The sequence below is a fragment of the Nerophis lumbriciformis genome, linkage group LG04, assembly GCF_033978685.3.
Source record: "Nerophis lumbriciformis linkage group LG04, RoL_Nlum_v2.1, whole genome shotgun sequence".
NCBI classification, from domain to species: Eukaryota; Metazoa; Chordata; class Actinopteri; order Syngnathiformes; family Syngnathidae; genus Nerophis; species Nerophis lumbriciformis.
Window position 1 is genome coordinate 10,922,147 of NC_084551.2, and position 27,992 is coordinate 10,950,138.

A 27,992-nucleotide genomic window follows, 5' to 3' on the forward strand; every position below is an offset into this window, starting at 1 on the left:
AAAACATCCTCTTACAACACTCTTTATTCTTCCTTGGGTTTATTGTTGTATCGGAATGAACAAATGCCACTTTGCATGATGACAAGTGTCAGCGTTCTACGCTCCTGAAAACCAGTGTCCTCTGCAGTTGACATTTTTGTTTAGCAGAAATTCATACTTGCCAACCTTGAGACCTCCGATTTCGGGAGGTGGGGGGCGTGGTTGGAGGTGTGGCTAATATAATATATTATATATATATAAATAAAAGAAATACTTGAATTTCAGTGTTCATTTATTTACACATGTACACACACATAACACTCATCCACTCATTGTTGAGTTAAGGGTTGAATTGTCCATCCTTGTTCTATTCTCTGTCACTATTTTTCGAAACATGCTGAACACCCTTTCGCAGGTAGCCAGAAAGGTTTCGAATACCACCAAAAAAACTGAATCTCTGAAGGCAGTATAAAAGTCTGTGTTAAAGGTGTACAAATACTGTTTGTATAATAAGCATGTTATTGTTTACAAATGAGGGTTAAGAGTTCAGTACTAAAAAAAAAAAAAAGAATGTGGCTTAAGTACAGTTTTTTAATTGAGCTGCTGCATTTTTTGGTTGCGTTGTTTATTTATTTTGAGTAACTTCTACATTTCTAAAGGGGGAGGAATGTAATAGAGTGATCTATGTTTGTCTGTTGCCATCTCCTGGTGAATGTTGGCTATAGCGTACTGGGGTTACTTTTTGGTTGGCCAACGATTTACGTGGTGTTGCTCACCTGACGTCAAGTGTGTGAGTCTGTTCTGAAGTCTACAGTAAAGAGACGTACTTCATCACCTCGCCTGGTTATTGCCTCCAACTCAATATATTACAACAACATTGCTGTTTACGGCAGACGAACTGCTTTACGGTAGAATAAAACATGACTGCTGTTGTTGTGTGTTGTTACCGCGCTGGGAGGACGTTAATGAAACTGCCTAACAATAAACCCACATAAGAAACCAAGAACTCGCCCTCCATCATTCTACAGTTACAACGTGTTTGGGCAGGCACACTGTTTATATTGTGGGAAAGCGGACGTGAATACAGGCTGTTGACACGTCACTCAGGTCCGCATGGAGCTGGAGGGGGCGTGGCTTCCAGCTCCGCCTGAATTTCGGGAGATTTTCGGGAGAAAATTTGTCCCGGGAGGTTTTCGGGAGAGGCGCTGAATTTCGGGAGTCTCCCGGAAAGTCCGGGAGGGTTGGCTATTTTTTCACCGAAATGTGTAACTAAAGAAATAGGGCAAAAACACAGAGGACACTTGTTTTTCAAAATATTGTAGGGGTTAAAGTGCCTTGTTGTTTCCAGAAACACAAGAGTGCAAGCCTGCAGTACCTTTGAGTTACATGACTGAGGGGGTGACAATTACTGTGTATCTTTGAATGCGTATAGAGTGGAAAAAAACAAAGTGGGTCCCCTAAAGGCAGACGTATAGTATGACCCCCATGTCCAGCATATTAACTGGAACTTTTTGCAATGAAAAGCCTGACAAAGACATGTGATTATGACATCTACAGCTTCTATTGGGATGTGATTCCTTAGAAGACAAAAGATGTGAGTGAGGTTTGTTGACATTGGTGTGCGCTGATGGACAGTAAAGTATTCTCCTGTGCACTGGACATATCTGTTTAACAAAAGGAGCTACTTTTTATTTTCACAAAAACAAAAAAAAATGTTCACTGCAGAGGTCGCTGGTTCTAAAGAAGACATGAGCTAATGCAAGAGCCACACAAACATATTCAGTCGTGGTCAAAAGTTTACATACACTTGTAAAAAACATAATGTCATGGCTGTCCTGAGTTTCCAATAATTTCTGCAACTCTCATTTCTTTGTGATAGAGTGATCTAGGAGCACATACTTGTTGGTCACAAAAAACATTCATGAAGTTTGGTTCTTTTAGGAATTTATTATGGGTCTACTGAAAATGTGACCAAATATGCTGGGTCAAAAGCTCAATTTTTGTTTCATCTGACATCGCATGGACAAAGATAAGACCTTCTGGAGGAAAATTCTGTGGTCAGATGAAACAAAAATTGAGCTGTTTGGCCACAATACCCAGCAATATGTTTGGAGGAGAAAATGTAAGGCCTTTAATCCCAGGAACACCATAACTACTGTCAAGCATGGTGGTGGTAGTATTATGCTCTGGGCCTGTTTTGCTGCCAATGGAACTGATGCTTTACAGAGAGTAAATGGGACAATGAAAAAGGAGGATTACCTCCAAATTCTTCAGGACAACCTAAAATCATCAGCCCGGAGGTTGGGTCTTGGGCGCAGTTGGGTGTTCCAACAGGACCATGACCCCAAACACATGTCTAAAGTGGTAAAGGAATGGCTAAATCAGGCTAGAATTAAGGTTTTAGAATGGCTTTCCCAAAGTCCTGACTTAAACCCCATTGAGAATATGTGGACAATGCTGAAGAAACAAGTCCATGTCAGCAAACCAACAAATTTAGCTGAACTGCACCAATTTTGTGAGGAGGAGTGGTCAACCATTCAAACAGAAGCTTGCCAGAAGCTTGTGGATGGCTACCAAAAGCGCCTTATTGCAGTGAACATTGCCAAGGGACATGTAACCAAATATTAACATTGCTGTATGTATACTTTTGACCTAGCAGATTTGGTCACATTTTCAGTAGACCCATAATAAATTCATAAAAGAACCAAACGTCATGAATAATTTTTGTGACGAACAAGTATGTGCTCCAATCATTCTATCACAAAAAAAAAAAAGTTGTAGAAATTAATGGAAACTCAAGACAGCCATGACATTATGTTCTTTACAAGTGAATGTAAACTTTTGACCACGACTGTATATACACAATTTATACTACAAACCCCATTTCCATATGAGTTGGGAAATTGTGTTAGATGTAAATATAAACGGAATACAATGATTTGCAAATCCTTTTCAACCCATGTTCAATTGAATGCACTACAAAGACAAGATATTTGATGTTCAAATTCATAAACTTTATTATTTTTTTGCAAATAATAATTAAATTAGAATTTCATGGCTGCAACACTTGCCAAAGTAGTTGGGAAAGGGCATGTTCACCACTGTGATACATCACCTTTCCTTTTAACAACACTCAGTAAACGTTTGGGAACTGAGGAGGCAAATTTTTTAAGCTTCTCAGGTGGAATTCTTTCCCATTCTTGCTTGATGTACAGCTTAAGTTGTTCAACAGTCCGGGGGTCTCCGTTGTGGTATTTTAGGCTTCATAATGCGCCACACATTTTCAATGGGAGACAGGTCTGGACTACAGGCAGGCCAGTCTAGTACCCGCACTCTTTTACTATGAAGCCACGTTGATGTAACACGTGGCTTGGCATTGTCTTGCTGAAATAAGCAGGGGCGTCCATGGTAACGTTGCTTGGATGGCAACATATGTTGCTCCAAAACCTGTATGTACATTTCAGCATTAATGGCGCCTTCACAGATGTGTAAGTTACCCATGTCTTGGGCACTAATACAACCCCATACCATCACAGATGCTGGCTTTTCAACTTTGCGCCTATAACAATCCGGATGGTTCTTTTCCTCTTTGGTCCGGAGGACACGACGTCCACAGTTTCCAAAAACAATTTGAAATGTGGACTCGTCAGACCACAGAACACTTTTCCACTTTGTATCAGTCCATCTTAGATGAGCTCAGGCCCAGCGAAGCCGACGGCGTTTCTGGGTGTTGTTGATAAACTGTTTTCACCTTGCATAGGAGAGTTTTAACTTGCACTTACAGATGTAGCGACCAACTGTAGTTACTGACAGTGGGTTTCTGAAGTGTTCCTGAGCCCATGTGGTGATATCCTTTACACACTGATGTCGCTTGTTGATGCAGTACAGCCTGAGGGATCGAAGATCACAGGCTTAGCTGCTTACGTGCAGTGATTTCTCCAGATTCTCTGAACCCTTTGATGATATTACGGACCGTAGATGGTGAAATCCCTAAATTCCTTGCAATAGCTGGTTGAGAAAGGCTTTTCTTAAACTGTTCCAACAATTTGCTCACACATTTGTTGACAAAGTGGTGACCCTCGCCCCATCCTTGTTTGTGAATGACTGAGCATTTTATGGAATCTACTTTTATACCCAATCATGGCACCCACCTGTTCCCAATTTGCCTGTTCACCTGTGGGATGTTCCAAATAAGTGTTTGATGAGCATTCCTCAACTTTATCAGTATTTATTGCCACCTTTCCCAACTTCTTTGTCACATGTTGCTGGCATCAAATTCTAAAGTTAATGATTATTTGCAAAAAAATTTTTTTTTATCAGTTTGAACTTTAAATATGTTTTCTTTGTAGCATATTCAACTGAATATGGGTTGAAAAGTATTTGCAAATCATTGTATTCCGTTTATATTTACATCTAACACAATTTCCCAACTCATATGGAAACGGGGTTTGTAATTGACAACTGTGACATCATTTGATCAAAAGGCCCTCAAAGAGTTAAAAAAACATGACCAAATAAAAAAAAACATGATTAAAAAATGTTCCATGCCATTTGAAAAATGAATGACTTTTGTGTCCTGTTTGGCTTTGGGGTCTGTTTGAATAACTGCCAGGATCACCTGTGAAAGAACTGAACATGGAAATCTCAAAATGTTTTACGTGTAAAGGACACAATCATGTATAATGGAGTAACAAGTAACAAGTATGCTTCCATGTTGGTCCCAAGGCCACACTCTCATAGACAAAAGTCACTAAGAACAGAGCTACTAAATTATTGTACCTGTCAGTGTCTTTGGAGATGTAAGGCCATGGTGGCTCGCTGGAGGTCTTTGGACCATAGAAATCAGCCAGGATGTGTTCCACGTTGTTCTCATTTCCATTCTTGTCCACTATCTGTTTGATGAGGCTGGTGGAGATCGGTACAGCACAATGGGAGGCATCTTTATCTTCCCTGAGAAGGAGAGCACACAATTGTCAATCATATGTCTTTCAATAAATAGGTGTGTCGTCACGCTTTAGTGCAGTGGTTCTTAAACTTTTTTCACCAAGTACTAGCTGAGAAAACACTTGGCTCTTCAAGCACCACCATAATGACCAACATTAAAAAAAAGTAGCAAAGTAGGCATAAGTCATACTTGCCAACCTTGAGACCTCCAATTTCGGGAGGTGGGGGGTGGGTGCAGGGGGCGTGGTTGGGGCGGGGGCGTGGTTGGGGGCGTGGTTAAGAGGGGAGGAGTATATTTACAGCTAGAATTCACCAAGTCAAGTATTTCATATATATATATATATATATATATATATATATATATATATATATATATATATATATATATATATATCCCCGCGACCCCGAAGGGAATAAGCGGTAGAAATGGATGGATGGATGGATGGATATATATATATATACATATATATATATATAAGAAATAATTGACTTTCAGTGAATTCTAGCTATATATATATATGAAGTGGCGACTTGTCCAGGGTGTAGCTGAGATAGGCTCCAGCGCCCCCGCGACCCCAAAGGGAATACGCGGTAGAAAATGGATGGATGGATGGATATATATATATATATATATATATATATATATATATATATATATAAATATATATATATATATATATATATATATATATATATATATATATATATATATATATATATATATATATATAAATAAAAGAAATACTTGAATTTCAGTGTTCATTTATTTACACATATACACACACACACATAACACTCATCTACTCATTGTTGAGTTAAGGGTTGAATTGTCCATCCTTGTTCTATTCTGTCACTATCTTTCTAACCACCCTCTCTGATTATGCATTGCTGTGTGGCACGCACAAAAGTGTTTTCATCAAATGCACTAGATGGCAGTATTGTCCTGTTTAAGAGTGTCACAACATTGCTGTTTACGGCAGACGGACTGCTTTACTGTAGACGTTCTTTATATTGTGGGAAAGCGGACTCAGGTCCGCATGGAGCTGGAGGGGGCGTGGCCTCCAGCTCCGCCTGAATTTCGGGAGATCATCGGGAGAAAATTTGTCCCGGGAGGTTTTCGGGAGAGGCGCTGAATTTCGGGAATCTCCCGGAAAATCCGGGAGGGTTGGCAAGTATGGCATAAGTACTCATTAAAAACAAGACAGAGTATATTTAATATTTTTGAAAACTTTAAAAACTTAACTTAATTTGTATCTCCTTTCATTTTCTTGTCATCAGTTGATAATATATTTTGGATAGTATTTCATGGTTTCAATGTTTTTTAATTGTATTTATATTGAAACGGACTGGGTCCTCCGTTATGTTCCACAGGTACTTTATTCAATGTTTAGCAGATGTTGTGGTTTCCCATGGCATCATTGCTATGTGCAGCTTTCTCTGCCAATGTTCGTCTTTGTTGCATTCTGCGTTTTGATAGGCTGGGAAAGGGCGGACGTAAGCGGAGAATGTGGAATACATTCGGTTCCCACGTTTGTTGAGTGACAGAAATGACGAAGTAAGACGGTTCTGTTTGTGTCCTAATTGTTTATTTTGGCGTTGACTATGACCTACAGTAGTCGGATCGCAACGACTTACATTGAAGGCCGATAAACCTTTGATAACAGCTCGAATCCCGAAATTACAAAATAATTAAGTAATTATTTGGCGTACCACTAGATAGAGTCCGCATACCGTATTACAGTTTGAGAATCATTGCTTTAGTCCATAAAGTGTGTATTATGTATACAGTACAACACAAATCTTGTGACAGCAGCTGTGTCTAGGAGCCCCGAACCATATTTTGTGGCCCTCTACTTAATTTCATAGTTAGTGTAAATGTGGCCAGCGCACTTTGGGTGGTTACAATAACGATGCAACACACAAATCACAGCACAACAAAAAATTAACTCGCGTTAAGCAAAGCTGAAATGTTAACAAATTTAGTGACGTGGTTAAAACGTGATTCTGAAGTGAATACTTTGTGGGACCCAGCTTCACCCAGACTCTACCTTCAGCGTCCCCCAGGTAAACTGATTAAAACCAATTAATACCATGCTGGACTAAGGGGCAATTCTCCTTATTACGTCCTGATTTATACTTACTGGCATTCTGAAAGGTTTCTAAACCCTAATGGACACTCAAGCATAAAAAATTCACAATGATGGTTTTGTGACAAAAAACATTTTTGTCTCTCTTGGCAATATTGAACAATGCAACTTATCCAACGTAGAGGTTTCACAAACCCCAACGAACAAGCTAATGAATTGCATCCGTTCTACTGTAAAAAGAACTAAGGGCAAGAGAGATGAGGGGGACAAGGTGTCGACAGGAAGATTTTCATTCAGAACACTTCCTGAGGGGGGTTAAACTTGAAGAGGCTTCTGATTGTAAGCCTCCGTTTTCTCATGTGGTTGCCTATGTGAGCTGAGCAGGACATGGTGGTTCTGGTTAAGACCTGTCTGTCTCTCTTGTGTTGCACACCACAGCCTTGTCCATTATAGCCCACAACTATGTGTAATTACAGGAAGGAAAGATGAGCCGTTGACCAGTGAACATTCAAAATTGAATCCATCCTTGAGGCTTAAGGTAACATATATATATGTGTGTGTATGTGCGTGCGTGTGTGTGTATATGTACAGTATGTATGTATATAATATGTACATTGATGTATATAATAAACTGTATATATGTGTATATACATATAATATATATGTATATATACACATACATATATACACACATATATACTGTATATACATATATAAACATATATACATATACATACACATATATACATATACAGTACATATATATACAGTATATATATATACATACATTTATATATATATATATATATATATATATATATATATATATATATATATATATATATATATATATATATATATATATATATATATAAACAAATATATATATGCATATACACACACACACGTGTGTGTGCGTCTTTGTAAAGTTACATTCCCACTTGTGGCTTCTGTTGAGTGCTTTTGTAAAGCTGGAAAGTAACCAAGCATGGATTGAGTTGGGGTACAAGGAGTGCAGAATGGAAGCGTGTGGTGAGACATGGTTTATGGAGGGGACACTGTGTAAACATGAGGACCATTGTGGTCGAAACCAAGAAGGACAGGACACTGAGATGTGTTCTTTTCATTGTTTTTGAGACTTATCTACAACAGCAGCAGGAGCTCAGCATATTCCCAGTCACTCCAGTATTGCTGTGGTTCTTTCAGGGCAGCTGTAATCAAAACAAACTTTGCGACCAGATATCTAAACCAAACAAAATTCTGTCAGGAGTCAATTACACTCTGTGTTTATTCAGATCGTCGTTAGTTGCTACCAAAATGAATGAAATCCTCTTTATGTATTCTTATAACACGACAGTTTATGCGTGCACGGATGACAAATACGGTGGGAGCAGCTACCAGACAGTGTATACATGTGGAAGTCATTTCCCGACTTACACCAACACTAATGTCAAAGCATCTGTCATTTATGTAAGTGTGACATGACACATGAGGTATCATGGTGATGCTATCGCCTAATGCTATTACACCACATGACCTTCAACTGGCAAATGTTGATGCAAATGACATTACAAAACTTGTTTCATCACGGAAGAACCTACAACAATAAACCTTCTCTTACAGGACGTTGCAAGCGAGAGCGCAGTTTTTAACAAGTAGTGATGTAGTGGTGACGCTCACACCGACACTGGCACATGGAACGAACTTACTAATGGACCACACACAGAAAGTGGATAACATCTCCCCAGTGGAACACAAGTAGATACATACATCCTATCTTCTGGGAACACACACACAAATAAAAACCACAGGTAGGTCCAAAAACCTGCTCTCTGTTAGAGCCTGTATATAAATTAGGGGTAATTACAGTTAGACCTGACATGCTGCAATTGGAGTTGTGTTTCTGCTGCCAAGCTCACTTCCTGCTTCCCTAAAATAGGGGGAAATTGGCTTACCAAAGCCAAAATGTGCAGTATTTTTTTTTTTTTTTAAATCAGTGGCTCTCCAACTACACAACATCAAAGTATAAGCAAGCCAAATAAAGTCAGACTGGCAACAATAGTTGAAACTTTTGACAATCTGCCAAAATGAGAAAGAACATGAAGATTTAAATGGGTTATACTTGTACGGCGCTTTTCTACCTTCGAGGTACTCAAAACGCTTTGACACTATTTCCACATTCACCCATTCACACACTGATGGCGGGAGCTGCCATGCAAGGCCCTAACCACAACCCACCCCGTGAAGTGTCTTGCCCAAGGACACAACAGACGTCCCCCCCGTCCCCCGGTTTCTGATAATTATGTCCATACCTCCACTCTTTTGCTCTGTAGGACATGAAAAGCTTGCATGGGTTTTATTAATACTTATTTACAGTGTTGGGACTAACGCGTTACAAAGTAAACCGTTACTGTAACGCCGTTAGTTTCGGCGGTAACTAGTAATCTAACGTGTTATTTTTTATATTCAGTAACTCAGTTACCGTTACTACATGATGCGTTACTGCGTTATTTTACGTTACTTTTCATGTAGTATCGGCTAGAAACAGAAGATTTGAGTGTGTTTTATTGCAGCGCTGCGGTGGAAAAGAAAAGGCGTGCTTTGTGTGGGTGGGGGTGGGGGGGGGCTCCCATACCGCAGTTGAGGAGCGCAGGGGAGACGTTCCTCCAGGGCCTATGTACGTCTTCGGGGCTCACAACCTTCACTTTACCCACTGCCGAGACCGGCGGTTTGTTGCAACTTTGTGACTTTATTGGACGCAGCCATCCACCAAGCTAGAGCACCTGCACGCACTCACTGTCGCCGCTCGCTCACCTCTCTCGCCCACTCACTCACTGACGTCACTCACCTCACATGCTGTCATATCTTAAAGGGCCACACACACACACATACGCTACTCTCATAACAACTAACAAGACATCATGGCGAAGCCAGAAGTCGAGTTTTTTAACATGGAGACATTCTCAATACTTTTCTTTTGTCGAGCACAAAGAAAATAACATTTTAGTTAAATGTAAGTTGTGTCTTGGATCAAAGATCCTATCTACTTAAAGTTAAAGTGCCATTATGTTAAATGATAAATGATAAATGGGTTGTACTTGTATAGCGCTTTTCTACCTTCAAGGTACTCAAAGCGCTTTGACACTACTTCCACATTTACCCATTCACACACACATTCACACACTGATGGAGGGAGCTGCCATGCAAGGCGCTAACCAGCACCCATCAGGAGCAAGGGTGAAGTGTCTTGCTCAGGACACAACGGACATGACGAGGTTGGTACTAGGTGGGGATTGAACCAGGGACCCTCGGGTCGCGCACGGCCACTCTTCCACTGCGCCACGCCGTCCCTCTGTTGTTGTTGCAGCTATTTAAAATAGTTTTGTCAATTTGTTCTGGCCTGAAATAAATTGGCCCTTTGAAACATATCTTTGTCTTTGTGTGTTGTATGTAGACCACATTGCTTTTTGAGTTCAGTGATGCAAATGCATGTCAAGTTGATCAACACATTGTATTATTCTCCAGTGCAATAACAGTACTAAAATGAAGGCTAAAAGGGCATTAATGGGAGCCTTAAAAAAGGGGGGGGAAAAGAAGTAACTAAATAGTTACTTTTCACAGTAACGCATTACTTTTTGGTGTAAGTAACTGAGTTAGTAAATGAGCTACTTTTGAAATAAAGTAACTAGTAACTGTAACTAGTTACTGGTTTTCAGTAACTAACTGCTTATTTATATATTTCAGTTATTTCTCACCTGGCCTGAAAAGTGAGATGGTGGATGAGGTCAGCCTCAGTGTTGAACAGGGGCTCTTGGTGGCCCTGTCCTGGTACCAGCTGGCTCTCTCGCAGTCCAAGGCTCCTCTTCTCTATATGGATGATTACTGGCTCTGGTAAATGGCTCCTCATGACAAACAGTGGACTAAAGGCAACCTGAAAGTGGACAATGACAAACATACATTGAGCCAAAACATTTAGGGCCTGATTTACTATGATCCAGATACCACACGTGACACAGTGTTTATTAACAATCAACTATTAGTGGGCGTGTTGCGTGTGATATACTAAGGCTAAGTGCACAATTGAAAAGTGGTGGATAACACCTTATTTATCATTATACCATTTACCGTTACATCCCGAGTCCATTAACAAGTAAAAAGTCAAGGGCGGTCACGGCATGTTCTTACCGCCGATGCTCGTCAATTTTTTAGGGCAGTACAGCAAGTGACGAGGGCGGTCGCAGCACTTGCCGCTGTTGCCGTGGTTAAATTTGAGCCCTGTATATATACGTATCTCCTTTCTGAGTTGCCACCTTATCGTGGTAGAGGTGTTTGCGTGTCCCAATGATCCTAGGAGCTATGTTGTCTGGGGGCTTCTATGACCCCTGGTAGGGTCTCCCAAGACAAACAGGTCCTAGGTGAGGGATCAGACAAATAGCACCTCAAAGACCTTTATGAAAAAGAAACAACGAGGACTCAGATTTCCCTTGCCCAGACGCGGGTCACCGGAGCCCCTCTCTGGAGCCAGGCTCGATGGCGAGCGCCTGGTGGCTGGGCCTGTCCCAATGGGGCCCGGCCGGGCACACCTGGAAGAGGCAACGTGGGTCCCCCCTCCAATGGGCTCACAACTCCCAGGAGGGGGCGTAGAGGTCGGGTGCAGTGTGAGCTGGGCGGAAGCCGAAGGCAGGGCACTTGGCGGTCTGATCCTCTGGTACATAAGCTAGCTCTTGGGACGTGGAACGTCACCTCGCTACTGGGAGAAGAGTCTGAGCTGGTGTGAGAGGTGGAGAAGGTCCGGTTCGATATAGTCGGACTTACTTCGACGCAAGGGCTCTGGACTCTCTTCCACTCTGGCTTTGCACGCATGGGGGGGGATGGGTTGAGGTGGAAATTCTAGTTTCCCCCTGGCTCAAAGCCTGCACGTTGGAGTTTAACTCAGGACATGAGAGGGTAGCTTCCCTCCGTCTTTGGGTGGGGGAACGGGTCCTGACTGTTGTTTGTGCTTACGCACTAAACAGCAGCTCAGAGTACCCACCCTTTTTGGATTCCCTCAAGGGAGTACTGGAGAGTGCTCCCTCAGGTGATTGCCTTATTCTGATGGGTGACTTCAATGTTCATACTGGCAACAACAGTGAAACCTGTAGAGGCGTAATTGGGAAGAACAGCCGCCCAGATCTGAATCCGAGTGGTGTTTTGTTATTGGACTTTTGTGCTTGTCACAGATTGTCCATAACAAACACAATGTTCAAACATAAGGGTGTCCATATGTGCACTTAGCACCAGGACATCATAGGCCGAAGTTCAGTTATGTCATCGGATTTGCGGTCTCATGTTTTGGACACTCGGGTGAAGAGAGGGGCGGAGCTTTCTACCGATCACCACCTGGTGGTGAGTTGGCTCCGATGGTGGGGGAGGATGCCGGACAGACCTGGCAGGCCCAAACGTATTGTGAGGGTCTGCTGGGAACGTCTGGCAGAGTCTCCCGTCAGAGAGAGTTTCAATTCCCACCTCCGGAAGAACTTTGAACATGTCACGAGGGAGGCGCTAGATATTGAGTCAGAGGGGACCATCTCTATTGTCGAGGCGGCCGATCGGAGCTGTGGCCGCAAGGTGGTTGGTACCTGTTGAAAGATTCTTATCGGGTGCTTTTGGCTCATGGGACTCCGGAGGCAGTGGACAGTAGACTCGCTATGAAAGCGCTAAAAACTACCAGTGTAGTGAGTTTACATAATTCACCCACGGAACTTTAGTTATTAGAGAATTCCGGTCGGACGTTTTTTGACGGGACACATTTCCGGGGTTTTTGTTGCACTAGTGAGCCACGGATGAGGAGATGCTGCTCCGTTATTGATTTAAGTACAGTAATGTCTGAATGTCATTAAAAGAGTTAGCTCCATATTTTGACACTTCTTCCACTCCCGTTCTTGCACACTACACCGCTACAACAAAGATGACGGGGAGAAGACGCTGTCGAAGTGGAGTCCCATAAATACGATCGCCCACAAAACGGCACATCCTGAAGCCACGGTCAGAAAGCGACTTGAAGATGGTCTGTAAAACATAAACTATGCAACATTTTGACCAAAGAACCACCATTGCATGTTATTTAGACCACAAGGAAGTGTTTACAATTAAAAAAAAAAAATCATAATATGACCCCTTTAATGTGCCTTATAATCTGGTGCGCCTTTTGTATGAAAATAGACCTGAATAGCAGCAATGGCAGTGAGCCTCAAAATTCCAGTGTGCCCTAAGTTACAAAAACTGTAAAAATACATAATATAACAAAACAATACAAATAGTAAAACACAACATATAAATACAATAAATAGAACTATTTCCTACTTACATATGTATACTGACAGGTTACAATTTTATGACCAACTATACAATTGCATGATATCCATCAAAAGTTCTGCAGTAACAAAGATAATAAACTTTAGTTTTGAATGACACAGTCAGATATTTATGCATTTTAAAATATTTTTTAATATTGTGGTTGTAGTGGTGTGCAACTGCACTCCATTGCATTGCACTATTTAAATCTTCTACAGCTAAATGAGGCAACTGAAATACATAGGAGAAATATAATCTTAGAGAAAAATGTAATTTAAAACATTTGTATGCACGTACAACACTTAAGACCTTCAGTATATCAGTATGTGGAATTAAATTATGGAATGGATTAAGCAAAGCAATCAAACAATGTACTAATATGATCCACTTCAAGAAACTCTTCAAACTTAAAGTGTTTACAAAGTACACAGAAGAAGAACCATGATAAACATTCTGAATTTATTTCATTCATCCATTCTTTCATTCTCCAAATAATCTTACTTATCTCATCATATGAAATATGACTTTCTTCACCAATTATTGTTTATTTATTTATTTTTATTGTGATTACTTATGGAGTATATTGTGAATAAATTGAGAACAGGAAGTGAACAAAAGTTTCAGCAACTGTTATGTAAAAGAAAAGGGGTAGGATTAAATACGCTCTGCTTCTTCCTACTCCTTTTCGAACATGTAAGAGACACTGGAAATTGTGATGTATCATGTTGTATGCTTGCATGTTCGAAATAAACTCAAACTCAACTCAACTCATATCGCGGTCACTATATTGCAGTATGGTTGTAAAATACTGCAAACTATTTCTACAAAACCAACATTTTGGTAAACTCTATTCGAGTAATGAATACAACACGCCCGGCGCTCCAAAAGAACACTCTTCTCGTCTCCAATCTTCTATCACTACATGTAAAAGTAGATTTAAAGTGTGTATCTTGGACACTTACCACTCTTTGTTGCATATGGGAATCAGGTTCAATAGTGATGAGGTTACACCACACAAAGAGCAAAGAACCATCAGAACACGGCACCTAAAAAAAAAAAAAATGAATTAGTGGGCAACATGCCATATTGGACTTGACTTGATGATGTGGTGACTTCATTGTGTTCCAAAAGCGAAAAAAAATGGGCTTTATCAAGAACACTTCACTTGTGTTTGTTCCAGACGTCACTGATGGAATGTATGCCTTTTCAGTAATATGTCATATTATTGGTGTTACACTTGGGCAGCGCATGCCCCCATTTCAAAGGCTGAGTATGAGCACGTTTACCTAGTTTGAGTCCTAATACATTTTTATCACGGAACATTGCAAGGGTTCTGGAGATCATTGACTGGTTGGGTAATGGGAACAATTTTGTAGGAATGAGGAATCAAACCAATTACATAAGGTCATAGTAACCTGAAGTTCTTTATGGCGAGAAAAGGAATTGACAAAAATGAGCAATAAAGGATAGATGTGATGTGATGAATTGCAGGAAGAGGAGCAGGTTGCCAGAGAATGGAGTTAATAAGCGAGTTAACTGCATGATAGACGAGGTAGCCAGTGTGTGGGCGAGAGAGCAAAAGAAGCAGAAGGAAATAGTTTAAGGAGAAGAAAGAGCGAGATCTAAGGATTCAGCTACTAGACAACTCTCTCATTTGGATCCAACTATCCATATGTTTAATGAATGTCTGTTTTGCAGAGAACAGATAGCAGCGTTTGGAGAAAAGTCATCTGGGGTGGCAGAGTTGCAAGCTGTTAAAAGCATGACACTCATAAGGCAGCTAAAATTAAAGCGAAACAGACCGGAAAAGGCTGAGAACAAGTGACGCAAAGACTACGAGCGGGAGGACATCAGCTGGTGCTTATCTAGCGGTGTGAACGTGCTTTCAAAGTAATGCATCTTGTAATGCCCCTTTCCTGTTTATGCTTAGCGATAGAGAGCATAAACTGTATTTTCTGCTTCTCTCTTTGGCAAAAAAAAAAAAAAAAAAAAAGCAAAGACACTTGTTCAGTAGTCATCACGGTTTGTTCTCAAGTCATATGCCACAGCGGCCACCCAGGAGAAGAAGATCTGGTCACAGTTGGTGGTCTAGTCACCAGCGACAAATGGGTGTGGGATGGAGATATGGCTGTGCAAGATGTGTGTTTATCTGTTTGTCTGGCATACACATTGTAAATTTGCAATGTGCACTTCTAAGATTGTGTATACACTGTCAGAAACTGGTATACAGTTGATTTTTGTGCCTCATGGTACACTTCTCCACAGTTACTGTATATAACTTGCAGCGGTGTCATCAGGAATTTTGGGTAGCACAATCCTATTTTAAATGGTCATAACTTCCCACCCTACACAGCACCCCTGATACTCGGTATAGCCCAGGGGTCGGCAACCCGCGGCTCTAGAGCCGCATGCGGCTCTTTAGCGCCGCCCTAGTGGCTCTCTGGAGCTTTTTCAAAAATGTATGAAAAATGGAAAAAGATGAGGGGAGAAAAATATATTTTTTGTTTTAATATGGTTTCTGTAGGAGGACAAACATGACACAAACCTCCCTAATTGTTATAAAGCACACTGTTTATATTAAACATGCCTCACTGATTCGAGTATTTGGCGAGTGCCGTTTTGTCCTACTAATTTTGGCGGTCCGTGAACTCACCGTAGTTTGTTTACATGTATAACTTTTTCCGACTTTCTCGGACGTGTTTTATGCCACTTCTTTTTCTGTCTCATTTTGTCCACCAAACTTTTAACGTTGTGCATGAATGCACAAAGGTGAGTTTTGTTGATGTTATTGACTTGTGTGGAGTGCTAATCAGACATATTTGGTCACTGCATGACTGCAAGCTAATCGATGCTAACATGCTATTTAGGCTAGCTATATGTACATATTGCATCATTATGCGTCATCTGTAGGTATATTTGAGGTCATTTAGTTTCCTTTAAGTCCTCTTAATTCAATGTATATCTCATGACACACTATCTGTATGTAATATGGCTTTTAATTTGTTGCGGCTCCAGACAGATTTGTTTTTGTATTTTTGGTCCAATATGGCTCTTTCAACATTTTGGGTTGCCGACCCCTGGTATAGACAATCACTACACTACGATGACGAGAACATACTAAAAAATACACATCGTATGTAGCAATGGGCACCTTTCACATTTAAATCGATATAGTACAGGTACCTGGGAATCGATACCGGTACTCTATGGTAGGGATGTCCCGATCCGATATTTGCCAAAAAATGTGTATCGGCAAGGCATGGGAAAATGCCGATCCAGATCCAGTTTTAAAAAAAAACCTCCTGTCCGTGTTTTCCAACGCACCGATTTAAATAATACATTCCAGTTTTCTGCTGCTCCCTATTTTCCGTTCCGCATTTTCCAGCACACCTTCAACACATCCACAGGTCTGTGGATTCTCACGCAGTTGCTTTTCGCTGCTGGCATTACACGACAGGCTCTTCTCACTCTTTCCTGTGTCTCCCTCTCACAGACAACGAGCGCACCTTCTTACACACGTCACATACTCTCACGTCATACGTCACATACGTATACGTCCTCTCCCAGCAGAGAGGTAGCAGCATGGCTAACGTTAGCTGTGATGCTAGCGGAGTGGTGCGAGCAACGTTCCCTCTAAGGTGCGCGCCTGTGCAATTGCGCACTGCTCAAGCGTCCTCTGCGCACGGCAAATCTATGCCACGCACAAAATCAAATAAAAAAATAAGCGCATAACAATTTTCGACACACGGACACGACAGAGAAAACAGTTTTCGTCATCATTGTTCAAATATTGTAACGTCTGTCGAGACGCTTATCTCCATTCGGTGCCATACGTCCACACCATCAAAATGCTGAGGCAAACATTTCCAGATCAACACCGTATTAAAAAAATAGTGATTTTTTTAGTTGTGATTTCCTTCTCTGCATGAAAGTTTAAAATGAGCATATATTAATGCAGTATGAAGAAGAATGTTTTAATGTAGACACATAGAATCATCATACTGCTGTGATTATATGCATCAAGTGTTCATTCAAGGCTAAGGCAAAATATCGAGATATATATCGTGTATCGCGATATGGCCTTAAAATATCGTGATATTAAAAAAAGGCCATATCGCCCAGCCCTAGTTTTAATGATGCCATTTCTGTTTGTCATGTATAATTTTGTCTATTTTGTGTTTATCCTTGAATAAACAGGTCAGTTTCTTGTTACCAACCATTGTGTATTATTCAAACTCCCCTAATTCAGCTGGCTAGTTGTTATCAAGAGTACTAAAACCCTTTTCAACATGATTCAGACAACTAAGTAGGCTAAATAACTTTAAACTTAAATACATGCTCGGATAGGCCAGTATCGGTCAGTATCGGTATCGGATCGGAAGTGCAAAAACAACATCGGTATCGGATCGGAAGTGCAAAAACCTGGATCGGGACATCCCTACTCTATGGTACCAATTTTCTGTCCATTTGTGTGTGTTCAAATGTATTTATAAATGTTTTACTTTTTTTAATCTCTTTTTTATTCAACACTCAATACTGAATCCAGTTGTCATCTTGTTTTCTTACACTTCTGTGTCTCATTTGCAAGGTTTATATAGTAGAGTTTGCATGCAGTTGTAGATCCAAGATGCTATACGGCAGTTGTGTATAGACAACGATGTGTTGGCTTTAGCAGGAAGTAGTCTTTGCCATTGAGTTGAATGTGACAGTCTTTTCTTTTGTTGAGTCCTATAAGTGTTTATACTGTAAGTATTGTATTTATTCCACACCAGCTGTTGGATTGTAACGTGCATCTTAGTTTTTGTTGTGATTACCAAATTTGTACTTGTTGAAATTGCCATGTAAACCTGCTAATGCTAGTCGGTACCATCCATCCATCCATCCATTTTCTACCGCTTATTCCCTTCGGGGTCGCGGGGGGCGTTGGAGCCTATCTCAGCTACAATCGGGCGGAAGGCGGGGTACACCCTGGACAAGTCGCCACCTCATCGCAGGGCCAACACAGATAGACAGACAACATTCACACTCACATTCACACACTAGGGCCTATTTAGTGTTGCCAATCAACCTATCCCCAGGTGCATGTCTTTGGAGGTGGGAGGAAGCCGGAGTACCTGGAAGGAACCCACGCAGTCACGGGGAGGACATGCAAACTCCACACAGAAAGATCTCGAGCCCGGGATTGAACTCAGGACTACTCAGGACCTTCGTATTGTGAGGCAGATGCACTAACCCCTCTTTCCACCGCGCTGCCCTAGTCGGTACCATGTCTATCTAAATTAACATCGAGCGAGCACATCCTGAAAAGAGGAGCCTTACTGTATTTTTGTGCGCCATCATCTTTCTTTGTTGGCATGTTGCCACCCCTACAAATATGCATTCTTTCTTGGTTTCAAAGTTAAAGTAGAGCGTTTTTGTTTATACATTTTGCATTTAACAATTCAAATGCAAGAACAAGGTTAACCTGTTTTTACACTTGACTGTTGAAAAGTGACAAGCAACTCTGCAATTGTGTGTTTTATTGTTTCAACATTTTATCATTGACCCCAGTTAACTTATTTTCATATTTGTAATTAATAATGTTGAAATATTGCTTGTATAATTAATAAAGGTTTCATGATGGAAACAGCTTTATCCTGAAATTGATCTTTTTTCTTCCCTAATATTTTTTTGGGGGGGGTTAGGCGTCCACTAAAGTCACGTAATGAAAGGGTTCTATTAGGTTTAAGTGTGGCAATTGATTGAATGTAATCTAATGTGTGTTACATAAATGTGTTACCTGGACAACTTTGCCCTTTTCCTTCCTCTCAAGCTGCACATCCTGGGACCAGTCATCATCTCCTCTGGCCCGCACACAGAGCTCTGTCAGTTCTGCATCCTCCAGAACATAGGATGGCAACTTAGCTCCGGCCTCCAGGCAGTCACAGTGTTCTCTGACCACTGTCTGACCATTAGTTCCAACATAGTGCTGTGCCAGCCGCACTTCAATGGCCTCGCTCAGGTAGCTGCACATTACCTGCCGTCCACAGATTATCACCTAGAGAGGGAACATAGAAACATATATTATGTCATGTAAGTACTAAAACCTCCTGAGAACCAGTGCCTTCCGCAGTGAGATTTGTTCTATTTCTTTTGTCAGAGTTTTGAGTTACACATTTTAGGTAATGCATACATGTCCACTGAAGAGGGTGCTAGCTTTCAGGAGGATATATACTGTACTGCACAATACAATTTTTAAATTCAAATATAATTATAGAGGCTGAACAATCTGAATTTGGAACAGCAACTGTACCAAATTGTACACCATAGATACCACAAATCAGTCTTTCCAGCATTTCGCGATATCACGGTTGCGCCAATTCACACAAATTCAACCATCCCTGCAATTTAATTAAAATTTTCCTGCATACTTTGGTCAGTCAGTGTCATTTTTGACAATTGAATTTGTCTTTGACCTGTGCTCATACTTGCCAACCTTGAGACCTCCGATTTCGGGAGGTGGGGGGAGGGGGGTGGGGCGGGGGCGTGGTTAGGGGCGTGGTTAAGAGGGGAGGAGTATATTTACAGCTAGAATTCACCAAGTCAAGTATTTCATATATATATATATATATATATATATATATATATATATATATATATATATCTAAGAAATACTTGACTTTCAGTGAATTCTAGCTATATATATATATATATATATATATATATATATATATATATATATATATGTATTTATTTTATTATATATATATGTATATATAAATACTTGAATTTCAGTGTTCATTTATTTACACATATACACACACATAACACTCATCCACTCATTGTTGAGTTAAGGGTTGAATTGTCCATCCTTGTTCTATTCTCTGTCACTATTTTTCTAACCATGCTGAACACCCTCTCTGATGATGCATTGCTGTGTGGCACGTACACAAGTGCTTTCATCAAATGCATTAGAGTCTGGAGTCTTCCATCTCTCCCTAGGATGGCCCAAAACCGGTCAATCTTTGCTTCCTGAGGAAGATCTTCAGTGCCAAGCACTTGGTAGTCCACTACTTCTTCCTGGAGGCTATCCAGGTCCAATTGAAGCTGCGGCTTGGAACTTACAAGCTGTTATGAGAGTAGCTTATGTGTGTGTGTGGCCCTTTAATAGGTGAGCATGTGAGGTGAGTGACGTCAGTGAGTGTGTGGGCGAGAGAAGAGAGGGAGCGGTAGCGTGAGTGCGGGCGGGGACTAGTTTGTTTTGTGTTGGATTAGCTGTGTGCAAGCAATCAATAAAGCAAGATTTGCAACTAATCGCCGGACTCAGGCAGGAAAGGTGCAACAAAGCGTATTTCTTCATCTTACTCATCGTCGGCGTCGCCATGGCTGTATCTTCCTCGTTCTTCTGCTTCGTCTCCTTGTTGTGTGCGCAGTTGTGCACTGCACTCTCTAAAAGCCGTATATGTTATTGATGTTATAGATGGCAGTATTGTCCTGTTTAAGAGTGTCACAACATCGCTGTTTACGGCAGACAAACTGTTTTACGGTTTGTGTATTGTTACCGCGCTGGGAGGACGTTAATGAAACTGCCTAACAATAAACCCACATAAGAAACCAAGAACTCGCCCTCGATCATTCTACAGTTATAATGTGATTGGGTAGGCACACTGTTTATATCGTGGGAAAGCAGACTCAGGTCCGCCCGAATTTCGGGAGATTTTCGGGAGAAAATTTGTCCCGGGAGGTTTTCGGGAGAGGCGCTGAATTTCGGGAGTCTCCCGGAAAATCCGGGAGGGTTGGCAAGTATGCCTGTGCTCAAATATGCAGGCCAACTAACTAAAACGTATGTTTGTTTCTTGTGTAGGTGAAGCAGGAACAGCAACTTGTAACAATATATAAATTCTTGCTCAAACGGCACAATTGTGCTCCCTCCCGCATACAATTAGACCTGCTTTCACTTCCAGTCTACGGGGCTAAGCCTTATGGGCAATGTAGTACATAAGCTTACCTCATAGTTTACATGTATTTATATATTTATTTAACGTTTTTTTATCCAGAGTAAGGGAATTCAGAATATATTTTATTGGCAATGCTGACCTAGCCAAGAGGTATCCTTTACATGTTAGAGATGCTGAAGTATGATGATAATCTCTCATCATCTCTTATTTACCAACAAAAATTACTGTTGTAGATCACTCCAAGGTTAACAAATGCTCTTAATGCGAATGCTTAAGGTGGACAAACATTTTTCAAGCATAAGAAGGTCTGCAACTTGTGGAAGACAGCACGGACAGAGGACAATAAGGAAGCCTTTGGTGGTGTTTCTGTCTGTATTTATAATGCATTTTTACTATTATTAGTTATGATGGATTGAATGATACAGTAATTGGACAATGAGCTCTGAGTATGTGCTTTTACTGCCATCTACCGTCTACTTTAAAGTCTGTGTGATATCAATACAGTAATCATTTTCTAATATTTTTGTGTTGCAATCCTGTGCTTTTTGGGTTACAAGGAACACTGTATATGATGTTTGCACTGTACTACACTACAAAAATATGCAATTGCAATAAAAATCTTGGCCGATATGATAACTCTATAAATAGAAATCACCAATATTCCCCAAAGAGTTACAAAAATGTCTGAAAGTCTCATAAATCAAATGTATTTCATTTCTCTGGTGAGGACTAAGAGTGTGATGTATAAAAAATATGTTAATAACAAAAGCCAAAAGATGTATACCTGAGTGTATCGTCACCATTTATGATGATACAGATTGATTAGATCGATATAGATAAGATCGATTAAAAAGGGTAGCGAGACAAAGGTTTATCACAAAAGGAGAGGAGACAGTCTTTCTCAACGGCCCAACACTGTCCCACTCTGAGGCTTTGCTGTGAATTAAAGATGACCAAAACTCTTATCCTATTATTCGAGCCAATGGGAACAAGATGGTAAAAATGTGTGGGACAAGGGGAGGGAATGTGAGAGTCTGTTTTGTCTGAAGAACAATAGTGAGACATGCAGGAGCATTGACGCTGTCAAGTATATGTGTCATCATTGTAATATATGGCAGGGTATTTTATTATGTTGTTGTTTTTTTTAATACGGTGGCTCTGTTTTGCATTTGTGGAAATAATGAAACACCATAATTCTGCATGTAAAAAAAGAAGAAGACAAAAACCGATTAGTTTTAGTGGTGATGAAAACATTTTCTATTTTAGTTTTATTGGTAAAAAACTAAATAAAAGGTTAACTTAGAAGCAAAGACCAGTGTTGATTGATAACCTTTCGAGCAGTGATATGATGACCCACCGTATTTTTCGGACTATAAGTCGCAGTTTTTTTCATAGTTTGGCCGGGCTCCAGTGCGATTTATATATGTTTTTTTATTTCTTTATTATGCATTTTCGCCAGGTGCGACTTATAGTCCGAAAAATACGGTACTTATAAACACGAAACGAGTGGTGGGGAAAAAGGTCACTATCATAACAGTGTTACACTTAGGTGAAGAGTTGTCCCTATACCAATATTTTGGTACCCGAAACAAAATGTATTTCAAAACTTTTTGATACTTTTCAAAATAAAGGGGATCACAAACAAATTTCATCCATCCATCCATCCATCCATCTTCTTCCGCTAATCCGAGGTCGGGTCGCGGGGGCAGCAGCCTAAGCAGGGAAGCCCAGACTTCCCTCTCCCCAGCCACTTCGTCCAGCTCTTCCTGTGGGACCCCGAGGCGTTCCCAGGCCAGCCGGGAGACATAGTCTTCCCAACGTGTCCTGGGTCTTCCCCGCGGCCTCCTACCGGTCGGACGTGCCCTAAACACCTCCCTAGGGAGGCGTTCGGGTGGCATCCTGACCAGATGAACAACAAATTTCATTATTGGCTTAATTTTAACAGAAAATCTTACGATACATTAAACATATAGTACAGGCCAAAAGTTTGGACATACCTTCTCATTCAATGCGTTTTCTTTATTTTCATGACTATTTACATAGTAGGTTGTCACTGAAGGCATCACAACTATGAATGAACACATGTGGAGTTATGTACCTAACAAAAAATGGTGAAATAACTGACATTTTTTTTTATCCATCCATCCATTTTCTACCGCTTATCCCTTTCGAGGTCCCAGGGGGTGCTGGAGCAAATCTCAGCTGCATTCGGGCAGAAAGCGGGGTACACCCTGGATTAGTCGCCACCTTTTCAAAATAGCCACCCTTTGCTCTGATTACTTTTTTGCACACTCTTGGCATTCTCTTGATGAGCTTCAAGAGGTAGTCACCTGAAATGGTTTTCACTTCACAGGTGTGCTTGATCAGAGATAATGCCAAGAGTGTGCAAAGCAGTAATCAGAGCAAAGGGTGGCTATTTTGAAGAAACTAAAATATAAAACATTTTTTCTGTTATTTGACCTTTTTTTGTTAAGTACATAACTCCACATGTGTTCATTCATAGTTTTGATGCCTTCAGTGACAATCTACAATGTAAATAGTCATGAAAATAAAGAAAACCCATTGAATGAGGAGAAGGTATGTCCAAACTTTTGGCCTGTACTGTATGTTTCTTATTGTACTCAAAGGACCATTTTAGAAGAATAAAATAAAAACTAAAAGTCATTAAAAACACTGGACATTTCTTATTGCACTCGAATAAAATTGTAAAGTATTCTTTATTACATACAGCCTGCCATAATCTAGGATTAGGTTAGAATATAATAGAAAGTAGGGTTGCACAATTAATCAAATTTTAATCGTGATCACGAATATGGCAGGAACGATTAAATGAGGGTAATCGTGGACTCATGTGAAAGCAAGTAAGAGTGAGTGACTACAACAAAAGTTGAAGGCAGCTCAGCAAGTAACTCCCGAAAATATAAGGAAAAATAAATGTATTATTACATCGGTGCACTCCCCTCCCGCAAAGTCACCCACAGGGTACCAAAAGGCACGCATTTTAACCCCGGAACACGACCGCATGCTTCTCCGTTCTCTAGGCACTCTCTGGGTGCTGCCACGCGGATGAACCAACAACAAACACCACAACCAGTTGCATGGCCAAGCTGCGTTGGTGCGCACATTTAAATAAATTATCGAGTTGCGGGGATACATTAACGACACTTCCTTTCTTTTCTCAATCGCCATCGTTTGCCTGCAATGTAAAGCTGGTTGCTAACAGAGCCGGGCGTGGGCCGCCCGCCACCGGTGCAAAGCCCCAACGAACAGCTACAAAAGCGGGAGTGCCCAAAATCAGTGTTGGGACTAACGCGTTACAAAGTAACGCGTTACTGTAACGCCGTTAGTTTCGGCGGTAACTAGTAATCTAACGCGTTATTTTTTTTTATTCAGTAATTTAGTTACCATTACTACATGATGCGTTACTGCGTTATTTTACGTTACTTTTGATGTAGTATCGGCTAGAAACAGAAGCGCTGCGGTGTCGCGTTCTTCTGAATCTTCCTCTGTCACAAGCCGGAGAGAAGAAAAGAGGCGCGGTCTATGTGTGTGTGTGTGTGGGGGGAGGTGATCCGCGGTTTGATATATGAAACAAACAAAAAAAAGTTGTTGTCACGTTCAGTCCACACACAGCGTGGTCATGGCGAGCGGAGTAACGGAGGAGCTTGAACGCCCCCGCCATTGAATCGGTGTGTTTATAAGTGCAGACTCGGTTGTGCAAAACGAGGGTTTTAAACACATGCTGAACGTGCTTGAACCACGTTACGACATCCCGTCGCGCACCCACTTCAGCAATAAGATTGTGCCAGATCCTTATGAGCAGGAGAAGAAAAAAGTTGTGGATGAACTATCCCGAGCATCAGCTGTTGCGCTCATGACAGACGGGTGGACGTCCAGCGGAACTATAAGCGCTCACTTCATCACAGCAGACTGGGAGATGAGAAGACACGCCCCCTCTACGAGAGTCACCTTGCGCAGGTGCTGACACAAGCAGTGGAGGAATGGAAGATAAAGATATCCCAGTCACACGTGATAATGCCAAAAATCAAATAATTACAGAGAATGAGGCAGGACTGGGACCACAGATAGGTGCTTTGCACATGTAGTGAATTTGGCATCACAGAAGGGAATCTCAGTCAATAGGATGGAGCGCCTCTTTGGGAGGATCAGGAAGGTTTCTTACTTCCACCCAAGCACAACAGCTGCTCATGTGCTTAAGACAAAGCAAGAAATGCTAAAGCTGCCTGCTCATACATGATGTCCCAACGAGGTGGAACTCCACTTATGATATGTTGGAGCAGCAGGCAGCTATATACTCTGCATTGACCCACAACACCCTGAAGACAAATGTCACCCTGTCTGATGATGATGTGAGAGTGGCAGATGAGGTCCTCCAGGTGCTTAAACCCCTCAAAAGTGTTCCATCTCTACTGAGCACTGAAACTTCACCATCTGTGTCAATGATCCTGCCACTGAAAACAAGGATTGTACAATCCATGGCTCCAAGTGTGGAAGACAGCAGCATCACTCCAGATGTCAGGCTTTACTTCACTACCTATGTTTCAAGGAAGATGATGTTTCTTCTTATGTTGCACTTAAACTTGTTTTTTATTAATGGTCATTGGTCCAAGTTTAAAGAAAGGAGGAATGCCTTTTTATGTTGCACTGTTTTTCATTCATTATGTTAAAAGGAAAATAAAAATGTATGTCAAGTTGATCAACAGATTGTATTATTCTCCAGTGCAATAACAGTACTGAAATGAAGGCAAAAAGGGCATTAAAGGGAGCTTTAAAAAAAAAAGAAGAAAAAAAGAAGTAACTAAATAGTTACTTTTCACAGTAACGCATTACTTTTTGGTGTAAGTAACTGAGTTAGTAACTGAGTTACTTTTGAAATAAAGTAACTAGTAACTGTAACTAGTTACTGGTTTTCAGTAACTAACCCAACACTGCCCAAAATACAGATGTCCGTAACATCAACCGTGCACCGAGGGACCCAGTATCCATCCACCTCTCAAAGACACGCCCAAATAACAGCCGTAATAATGTTTTATTTGGCCAAAGGCATATGTCATATATATACTGTGAGCAGTACAATGAATGTGTTCCTTTGTATGTGCCTTTCCTGCATAATCTTATTTTTTCTCTTGTTTGCACTTTATGATCACACTCTGCAATGGCAAATGTATTTTAGTTAGCCCTGTGTCTTTGGTACATTTTAATTTAGTATTAATTATTTATTTTTATAGTTTAATTTTGATATGAAAGTCAAGTTTACAGATTGGTTGTTTCCAATAGAAGATACAATAAAATATGTTTTAATTAACAGTAAATAATCATGTTTTTAATATTGCTAACAATAATTGTGATTATTATTTTGGCCATAAACGTGCAGCCCTAATAGAAAGCTTTACTGACATTGTAATAAGCTTCATGTTCGCCTCTCTTGGTCTGTGCTTTAAGACAAATACAATCATTGGTAAATGCTAAAAATAATACTATGGCTAAACGTACAAAGACAAGACATGTAGCAGGTAAAACACACATTGTTAAAGATAAAACACAAATTGTAAGAATTTGTAACTAAATTCAGTCATTTCACGAGCATTAGTTTACGCTACGTGGGCGTTTATTATTGTGCTAACAATTAGCAACAAGCAGCTGTGCACATATGTGTTTGTGTTGTTAACTATATTACCTTTAAACTCCTTGTGCAGGGCTGTATGATTGTTATTTAAATGTTTACCTAATTTTGAAGCAAAGATTGTAGTAATACTTTAATCCCACCTTTGGCGAGGCATGTTTAAAGAAGCCCTAGCACCTCTTGCAGCGTGGTGCTTCCTTGTTTAACGAGTCACATTTATCGGTAGTTTTGAAGATCAAATATCTCCATATTGCGCTTCACGCACCGTCTTTAATAATCAGTAGAAATTTCCCCATCACACTGTTTTTGCTTGTATGCGCAGCTGTGTGTGCATTTTGACACACTCAATATCATGCGCCTCTGCTTTATATGTCACCACCGCACGGCAGCATGCGGATGAAAAAAAAATACCGGTATTTTTCGGAGTTATTTCATTAGTACCGCGGTACTTTAATAGTACCAGTATACCGTACAACCCTACTTAGGTGTAAAAAAATCTAATATTGTTTGTTATTCTGATAAGGTAGAAGAGGCTTGAAATATCACATGAGAGATTAAGGATGGCTGCTATTCAACATTAACTCAAAGTGCAAACCCCAAAAGAATAATTTAATATTTACCCATCAGCCTTACAAGATTTGTTTGTGTGGCTAAAAGACCAAAAACGTCAGGCAAAGAATATTGATCCAACTTGAATTGAGTTCATTGGGAGTCAAGCTTTCTGTCTTGCCTCTGGTTAGGGCGGTCGCATTTTTCCCTCCTTCCCTGCTTGCTCTCTAGGTTTTGTCTTGTCTGAACTTTTTTGAAGCCTCTTTCTTTGCGCTGTCCTCAAATCTAAACATCAAACATGGATATGATCAGCTGGACTCTCGACGCAATTGACAAATTATTTTCGACAAGGAAAAGAGGTTCGGGGGAGCCTGGCTGCCCTGATGGAACCATTGCTGCGGGGTACGTGAGAGACTCCTGGGATAAATGGAGAATCATGTGCCTCTCAGTCCTTTCCATCGAGGACGTGGAAGACATCTACCTATTTGGAACCGTGATCGCACCTGCTGATTGGGCTGG

The 27,992-nt window shown here is 40.7% G+C and overlaps 1 protein-coding gene across 3 annotated transcripts in view; it reads right to left on the reverse strand.

The window, feature by feature from the left end:
* The window catches only part of LOC133595948 (intermembrane lipid transfer protein VPS13B-like), a 672,020-nt gene that overhangs the window by 67,698 nt on the left and 576,330 nt on the right, over positions 1 to 27,992 (reverse strand). For all 3 annotated transcript variants that reach the window (XM_061948790.2, XM_061948782.2, XM_061948793.2), the window contains exons 48-51: positions 19,123 to 19,380; positions 14,306 to 14,389; positions 10,766 to 10,941; positions 4,759 to 4,929 (exon numbers count right to left, since the gene is read on the reverse strand). In XM_061948790.2, the coding sequence (XP_061804774.2) occupies positions 4,759 to 4,929; positions 10,766 to 10,941; positions 14,306 to 14,389; positions 19,123 to 19,380 (689 nt within the window). The remainder of the gene's footprint in view (positions 1 to 4,758; positions 4,930 to 10,765; positions 10,942 to 14,305; positions 14,390 to 19,122; positions 19,381 to 27,992) is intronic.